Below are 9,275 nucleotides of genomic sequence, written 5' to 3'. Positions count from 1 at the left end.
GTTTTGGCACAAAGTTCTGTCAAAAGAAAAAAAAGGCAAAGTAAAGAACACTAGAGGCACACGGGGTGATTCTGGTGTAGAGGACAAAATGCTGAGAATGCCCATACCCATTATTCCTACAGGAATCTCCTGCACTTGCAGGTCATTATTATTTTGTTATTATTATTATTTATTGCTCAAAAATGCCTTAGCCTGAACTGGGAGTGCAGCTGTGATTCCCAGACAAAACAATGCGTACGCCATTGAAATTAACTCTCACAGACTGTGCTGGTAGTTTGTCAGGTATGGGATCGGTTATCCGGAAACCCATTATCCTGAAAGATCCAAATTACGGAAAGGCTGTCTCCCATTGGCTGCATTTTATCCAATTAATTAAAATTTAATAAAATGATTTCCCTTTTATCTGTAATAATAAAACAGTAGCTTGTACTTGATCCAAACTAAGATATAATTAATCCTTATTGGAAGCAGAACCAGCCTATTGGGTTTATTTAATGTTCACATGATTTTCTAGTAGACTTAAGGTATGAAGATCCAAATTATGGAAAGATCCATTATCAAGAAAACCTCAGGTCCCAAGCATTCTGGATAACAGGTCCCATACCTGTATAACAGTACCTTCTTCTATATATTTTTTGTGGTAAAGCCGGATGACAATATGTTTACATTAAAGTAAAGACATTTTTGGGATATGTGACGCTTGCGGGTGGCAAATACCTTGTCCGAATCGTGGTTTATCATTTTCACATCCAGCAGTGACTTTATGGTCTTCGTGAGCTCCTTCTCGTTCATTTGGGTGCTGTCTTGAAGCTCTTTGTAAGTGATGATTTCACTGTTGTTGAAGGCAAGTAGGACGGCCATTTGGTAGGTCGTGACCATGGCAACATAGGGTTTGCACAAGTAGTTCATTTTCACCTCACCTGAATTTAACACATCACAATGTAGGGTATATGTTACTTAAAGGAAAACTATACCCCCAAAATGAACACTTAAGCAACAGTTTACATCATATTAAATGTCATATTAAAGAATCTTACCAAACTGTAATATATATTTAAGTAAATATTGCTCTTTTACATCTCTTGTTTTGAACCATTTTGTGATAGTCTGTGTGCTGCCTCAGAGATCACCTGACCAGAAATACTGCAGCTCTAACTGTAACAGTAAGAAGTGTGAAAGCAAAAGGCAGAACTCTGTCTGTTAATTGGCTCTTGTGAACTAACATGTTTGGTTTGTGTGCACTGTGAATCCTACGATCCCAGGGGGCGGCCCTTATTTATTAAAATGGCAATTTTCTATTAATGATTACCCGATGGCACATACTAAGTGGTATATTATTATGAAAATGGTTTCTTTACATGAAGCAGGGTTTTACATATGAGCTGTTTTATGCAATATCTTTTTATAGAGACCTACATTGTTTAGGAGTATAGTTTTCCTTTAAACAAAACAATACACACACGTATAAAATGAACAAGTGTCTTCAGTTTCTAAAGTTTTTCTGAAACCAGTATAGAGGTACTGGAATAGACATCTCCTTACACTTTGATAATGACAGCCCTAGGGGAGCTATATTTGTCTCTATATATTTGTTTTACAAGTTTGTGGATTCTTATCTGGTCCTTCCTGGGCCAACATACAATGGGTCCCTGCACACCTGTCAGCCAAGGACCATATAAAGGTATGCGATCCGTTCTCCAGATACCCAGTATCCAGAAAAATCTGAATTATGGAAAGGCCGTCTCCCATAGACTCCATTTTGTCCAAATTTTTCTCTGTAATAATAAAACAGTAGCTTGTTCTTGATCCCAACAAGATATAATTAATCCTTATTGGAAGCAAAACCAGCCTATTGGGTTTATTTCATGTTTACATGATTTTCTAGTAGACTTAAGGTATGCAGATCCAAACTTTAATTACCATGTTCATTTTACAAAATTTTGCTAATGAAGGTGAATTGCCCTATAAACTGCGAGTCTAACTTTTCCCAAAGGGACCGGTTATCTTGTATAAGGGATGTACCGAATCCACTATTTTGGATTTGGCCGAACCCCCTAATCCTTTGTGAAAGATTCGGCCGAATACCGAACCCTAATTTGCATATGCAAATTAGGGGTGGGAAGGGGAAAAACATTTTACTTCCTTGTTTTGTGACCAAAAGTCACACGATTTCCCTTCCCATGTCCAAAAGGAATGTGAGGATCTCCAAAAATAAGAAAACAAATGTAAAAAACCTAGGTTTTATGTCCTAATAACATTTTTCTACTTTTTACATTTGTTTTCTTATTTTTGGAGATCCTCATATTCCTTTTGGAGATAGTACTTTTGATTTTGCACCTTGGGACTGAGGTGAACTGTGAGTGTTTTTTCCTTTATTTCATTTTGTATTTTTGATCCAATATTTATTCATTGAGTGGTACCATAGATATTTGCTATAATGTGGCAGTAGCACAAACCCTGTTTCTATATTTCCCTCCCCATCCCTAATTTGGATATGCAAATTTGGATTCGGATTCGGCTGGCCAGAAGGATTAAGCCGAATCCGAATCCTGCTGAAAAAGGCCGAACCCCGAACTGAATCCTGGATTCGGTGCATCCCTATCTTGTATTGTTACAATTACTTATTTCCTTATGTCAAAATTGTTACAAAAGAATCTTATCTCCTGCTGTAGCTGTTCTGGGCTCTCTGCCAAAAGCCAATTAAGTAAGAAACGGTTTCTTTTTCTGGCTGTTCAGTGCAGAGAAAAACTGGAGTTTCCAGTACAAACGAGGGACTGCGGGTTGAGCTGTCAAAAGAGGGACTGTCCCTCTAAAAACGTGACGGTTGGGAGGTATGGAAGTGATTGGCTTTTTGATCTATGCTGCATTTCTGTTTCATTACCTGTGCAGAGATAGTGCAACCACGTCAGCTTCCTGCCGCTGAAATGTTGGTTATAAAATAATTCGAACTGAAAAGACAAAATGGAGAATGGATTTGAAAACAGTTTATCAAGGGCAATATCCTGCAACATTGCAGAAGCGCTAGACATTGTGTGACAATCACACGTCAGTAATAACCGCAGGGAGTTTCCCCTGAATGGAATATACTGAGCCCTATATATATGTCTGTGCAGGAGTCGTTTACCATTTGTACACTCTTTTCCAGTTCCTGAGGGATGGCAAACGTGGAAGACGGGGCCTGAGTGAGAGGCCACGCGCCAGCCTGAAACACAGAAGGAGAACAATGAGCAAAGCACAGTGAGTAAATCATCTTTAAAGTTTCTGATTTTGTCTCATGCTGCCAAACACATATCAATATGCTATGGTTCATTGTATGCTTAACCCCTTAAAGGAATTGTTCAGTATAAAAGTAAAAACTGGGTAAATAGATAGTGAAAAATAAACGATGTTTCTAATATAGTTAGTCAGGCAAAAATGTAATGTATAAAGGCTGGAGTGACTGGATGTCTAACATAATACCCTGCTTTTCAGCTCTCTAACTCTGAGTTAGTCAGCGACTATAAGGGGGCCCACATGGGACATAACTGTTCAGTGAGTTTGTAATTGATCCTCATCATTCAGCTCAGATTCAAAAGCAACAGTTATGCCCCCCCTCAAGTCACTGACACATTACATTTTTGGCTAACTAACTATATTAGAAACATTTTTTTTTTAAATCTATTTACCCACTTTTTATTTTGATACTGAACTGTTCCTTTAAAGCTTTGGAGCTGGAATATTATTGAGACCCCTGTAAAGATGAGAGTGGTGTATAGATATAATCATGGCTATTATGGTGAATTCCAAGCAGTGATGCACATAATGAAAACAGTAAATAACACTGTATCAGGAGTTTGTTCATCTGACTTTATTTATTAATGTTAATCTGTCTGACAGCGATTTGCTAATATGGGGCTAAGCGGTAGAATCTCACCCTTCTTGAAGTTAAAGGAGAAGGAAAGGATAAAATTAAGTAAGCTTTATGAGAAAGATCTATATAAATACACCAGTAAACCCTCAAAGTAATGCTGTTCTGAGTCCTCTATCAGAAGAAACACCACATTTCTTTCCTTCTATTGTGTACTCATGGGCTTCTGTATCAGACTAAACCTCCAGGGCGTGGGCTTGAGCATGCTTAGTTTGCTCCTCTCTCCCACCGTCTGCCACACCCTTTTCCACCTCCCTCCTCCACTCCCTGCTGTAATCTGAGCCCAGAGCCATGAGTGAGCAGGGAAAGACTCATGTAGGAAATGATGTCACACCAAGCCAATATGGCAGCTGCTTTCCTAAACAAACAGAGAGCTTCTAGAGTTGTTTACTCAAGTATGGTAAAGCATTCTGCAGAATAAATACAGTGTTATAGCTTGCACTATTGTGGCTAATCTATTGGCAATAAACTGCTGCGCTAGCTTTCCTTCTCCTTTAACGTTTAAATGATTTTCTAGTAGACTTAAGGTATGAAGATCCAAATTATGGAGAGATCAATTATCCAGAAAGCCCCAGGGGTGTGTGTGGGTGTGTGTGTGCGTTAGAAACTAAATATTTGTATGGTGTGTTTCTATCAAGCTAATCATGTGCAAATGGAATAAATCAGTTGTTGTGTTGTAGCTTATCCTGGTTTTCTTTATAGACCCAGTTGAGACCCAGGAGAACTAAATCCTAAAAATGAATGTGGGTAAAAATACCATATTTTATATACTGAATTTATTGCACGAGGCTAAAGTTCCAGCTTGTCAATAGCAGCAATGATCCAGGACTTCAAACTTGTCACAGGGGGTCACCATCTTGGAAAGTGTCTGTGACACGCACATGCTCAGTGGGCTCTGAGCAGCTGTTGAGAAGCTAAGCTTAGGGCTCGTCACTAATTATCCAGCAGAAAATGAGCTTCCCCTGTAATATAAGCTGATGCTACAGGTTTGCTGATTATTACATTCTGATGCTAATTGCACTGGTGTCTGTGCTGCCATGTAGTAATTATCTGTATTAATTACTAATCAGCCTTATATTGTGACATTTCTATTCTATGTGTACTGTATATTGTGAGTGGGTCCCTAAGCTCAGTAAGTGACAGCAGCACAGAGCATGTGCAGTGAATCAGCAGAAAAGAAGATGGGGAGCTACTGAGGCATCTTTGGAGACACCGATCTTTACTGCTAAAGGGCTGTGGTTGACTTGGGCTGGTACAGAAGCACAAAACATAATGTACAACATTTCTAGCTACTTCTTTAGTTAGGCTTTAGTTCTCCTTTAAGAATAGGCATGGCATTACCCAAATCAAAAACAAGGGACAGAACAATTTCAAGACGAAATGTAACACATGTAGATAAAAGTGGGCCGCCAGCTGAGGTCAGCGATACAGACAGAAACATGCATTTTGAATGAGTAGATTTACAAAGAGCAGCAGGAGGCAGAGACAAAATAACAAAGTGCTGCCATCATTACGGTGCTGTAACAGGAAGAGACGGCAGTGTTTGCCCAATGTTCCTAACCACACAGGAAAAGAAAACAATTTGCCCTGTCTGGGACAAAATAAGCATCGGGAAAAAACATTTTCTGCTTTTTTTTTTACTGAATGACAGAGATATTAAGGGGAAACCCCACCCAAAAACAATTTTATGTATAATGAAAGAAGATATTATTCTAAGCAACTTTCCAATATATGTTAAAAATTTTAAGTTATTTGTAAATGCAGGTGCTCCTGAAAGTAGTATTTATGCCTTTCTGATCTCTGGTTGTGACTCTTGAAACAATGTAGCAGTGTATCCTTACAGTTCACTGCCCAGTAATTGTTCCCTGATGCATACAGCCTCATTTACCAACACTGGGCATAACTGCACCTATGGGAACCAATCAAATAGCTGAAAAGCTTCCGCAGTTCAGCTATTGTTATAAAACAAAACAACGTGGCATTAGGGGGAAAAAAAAAAACTCACTTCAATCAGTGAGTTCAATCTTCAAGGTCCCTTTGAGGATACCAATAAATAGAATAAATAATCAAAAAGGTGTGATTATAAAACTGAATTGATATATGTACACAGTGGGGCTCATTTATCAACACTGGGCAAATTTGCCTATGGGCAATCAACCATAGCAACCAATCAGTGATTAGCTTTTTAAAGCCAGCTGCAAGTAGAACAATGAATGCAGCAATTTGATTGGTTGCCATGGGTTGCCCATGGGCAAATTTGCCCAGTGTTGATAACTGACCCCCAATAAGTTTATTAGCCTTTATAAAACACTTAATCACTTTAAAAACTGGCCGGCCAGGACTCCAAATAAATAAATAAATATATATATATATAGATTTTTGCTCATAAGGATCCGCATACCAAAATTATTTCATCAAAATCAGTGCTTTATTCGGTACATAGATATATATATATATATATATATTAGGGCCTTGAAAAAGGCCCTAATGTGGGCCGAAACGTCGGATCTATGTACCGAATAAAGCACTGATTTTTGATGAAATAATTTTGGTATGCGGATCCTTATGAGCAAAAATCTATATATATATATATATATATATATATATATATATATATATATATATATATATATATATATATATGTAATGTCCAGTTGGGTCTCAGCACACCATTCAGGAAAAGTTAATCCAACCCAGGTGCTATCCAAACGTGCTTTCATACAAGAATGTGGATAAATGGATGCACACCGGGATTTTTTAAAAAAGGTTAAAACTCGCTTTTATTTAAATACTTAAAACATGGTCAGGTCAACGTTTCGGTCTCCATCTTAGACCTTTGTCAAGACCCAAATGGTTGGTTAAAAAAGAACACATATATAGATACATTAATCCACCCACAAATGGTAACCCTGCCGCTGCTTACTTTAAATCAAAATATTTGGCCCTGTTATGTGTATACAGGCATTTTCAAACAACATTAGGTGCAGCCACGGGTAAACCAAACAAGAGGAATTGTAAATAAAAACAAAAATTGGACACATGGACCATATAGAAACTTGATACTTCAGGGCAAAATATAAAGTTAAGAAATCTTAAGCCAATATTCAACGTTACATTGTTCCAGTGATTGGTTATTCTACTACACCCAATGGAACTGCACACATCCGCTATCCAAATTCAATCAATATGTCTCATGTAACAAAAAGATTGTCACCGCTCATTCAAAAAACATAAAAAGGAGCAGTGTTCATTTAACCCAGAGGGAGCCAGAGTGTTCAATTTTTTGATCCAAAACACTTCCCGTTGCAGTAGCATCTTAGATCTATTCCCACCTCTACTCAAGGGGGGAATGTGATCAATGGCTATATATTTGAAGGTGGGCAGCCTATGTCCCCTCTCAAGGAAGTGCTTGGCCACTGGTTTCTGTGTCTGTCCATCCCTAAAAGCCGTGCTAATCGCAGATCGGTGGCCATCCATTCGTAGCCTGAGGGTTTGATCCGTTTTTCCTACATAGGACAGCCCGCAAGGGCATGTTACTAAATAAATTATATGTGTGGTAGTGCATGTTATGTGGTGTCGGATCTGGAAGCGTTTGCCCGTGTGGGATGTAAAAAGGATGTGCCTGGAGTCATGTAGCGGCAGGACGTGCAGCTTGGGCAGCGGAAACATCCTAGTTTTAAATCTGCTAACCATGTTTTTTTGTTAGTAGTATAGCAATTCACTGGGTCAGTCTTAACCAGTAAATCGCGTAAGTTAGTTCCACGCTTATAGCTAATCATAGGCGGTTCAGGGAGTACATTAGCCAAGTCACTGTCTGCCCCGATAATATTCCAGTGCCTTTTGACCATATTCCCTAGATCCTTAGTACCCACATTGTATTTGGTGCTAAAGACTAGTTTTGGATTTTGTTTACATCTATCAGATGTGTCATTGCATTTTTTATGTGCCGTGTCCAGGGCCGTTCGTAAAACTTCATCAGGGTACCCTCTAACGCTAAATCTTACCCACATATCCTCAATCTGTTGCTCACACTGGTGGGGGTCGGAATTGTTCCTTAAGACCCGGCAAAACTGACTAACAGGTAAGGAGTTCTTCAGATGTCGCGGATGAAAGCTTTTATAGTGAAGGAGGGTATTTCTATCGGTTAATTTACGGAATAAAGTATAGGCAATATGGTCTCCATCAAGTATTAGTTCCACATCCAAGAATTGTATTCTTATTGGATGTACAGTAAACGTAAACTTCACTGGGCTCTCTCTAGTATTCAAATCAGTAACCATTGCCCTGAACTCCACCTCTGTGCCCCTCCAGACAATCACTAAATCATCAATGAAACGACGGAAAAAAATCAAATTATCGCCGTATTTGGGTACAATGTGATGCTGTTCATATTGATGCATAAAAAGATTAGCATATGCCGGCGCCATGGCCGCTCCCATCGCCGTCCCGAGTAGCTGTAAATAAAATGAATTTTCAAAACGAAAATAGTTTAGCGATAGAGCTAACTCTAATAATTCCAGAACAAAATCGATCGGTGGGCCTGCATATAACTCATATTCAAGTAAGGAACGTCTAACCGCCTCCAACCCTGCTTCATGCGGTATGACAGTATACAGACTGACCACATCCATGCTTGCTAGCATGATGGGTCCATCAATGGGCAATTTCAACTGTTTAATACACTCCAACAGATGTGAATCCTACAAACAAGACTTGCTGCGATTCAAACGTGAGAAACTTCGCCGTGTTAATGAAGACTATACAACCCATCGAGTCTACCGCTGGCTCAGCGGCGAGCGGCACCCCAGTCAATTTAACCCACGGTTTAGGAGAGCTCCAAGACGCAAACTTCTGAAACCGTTAAATTCTGTGGACACCAGCTCGGGGGATTCTGAGGGCGATGAGTCGGGTCTTACGAGTACTCAGGTGGTGAGTGTTATTGCCGATACTACTCCTATCCCCCCTTTTTTAGAGCAACCCCGGACTGTGTCAGACCGTCCCCCTACGGGTCGGGGTCCCGTAAAAGGTACCCAACACAGAGGGGCAAGAAGGGGCAGATCAAAGAAGGATTAGACATACCAATTTACAATCTTTCCCAGCACACACTGACCTTAGCAGAAGCAAGTTTGCTACGCAAAGGGTTAACCTTTGTGCCCACTTGTCAGTTTAACCAATTTGAATGGGAAGTTGACTGCTTTAAATTTTGCCGGATGGTGAATCTAAAAGATTACTTTAAAACCGTGAGTGATAAAGAATTACCATCTTCTACATTGAGATTGAAAAGTACTTTCACACCCCCTTTGATTAATCCGGCTATAAAGCTGTTTAAGCAGGTCATTGAAAAGGAGGGGGCAGCTTGGTCACCCCA

General features: G+C 39.4%; 1 protein-coding gene across 3 annotated transcripts in view; it reads right to left on the bottom strand.

Moving 5' to 3' along the window:
- The window catches only part of cul2.S (cullin 2 S homeolog), a 50,735-nt gene that overhangs the window by 8,499 nt on the left and 32,961 nt on the right, over positions 1-9,275 (bottom strand). For all 3 annotated transcript variants that reach the window (XM_018269054.2, XM_018269053.2, XM_018269055.2), the window contains 3 exons: positions 3,125-3,202; positions 2,882-2,948; positions 718-920 (listed from right to left, as the gene is read on the bottom strand). In XM_018269054.2, coding sequence (XP_018124543.1) covers positions 718-920; positions 2,882-2,948; positions 3,125-3,202 — 348 coding nt within the window. The remainder of the gene's footprint in view (positions 1-717; positions 921-2,881; positions 2,949-3,124; positions 3,203-9,275) is intronic.

Source organism: Xenopus laevis, chromosome 6S, assembly GCF_017654675.1.
Source record: "Xenopus laevis strain J_2021 chromosome 6S, Xenopus_laevis_v10.1, whole genome shotgun sequence".
In the NCBI taxonomy this organism is placed as follows: Eukaryota; Metazoa; Chordata; class Amphibia; order Anura; family Pipidae; genus Xenopus; species Xenopus laevis.
Note: the sequence above shows the minus strand (reverse complement) of the source record. Positions and strands in the feature narration are given on the sequence as shown.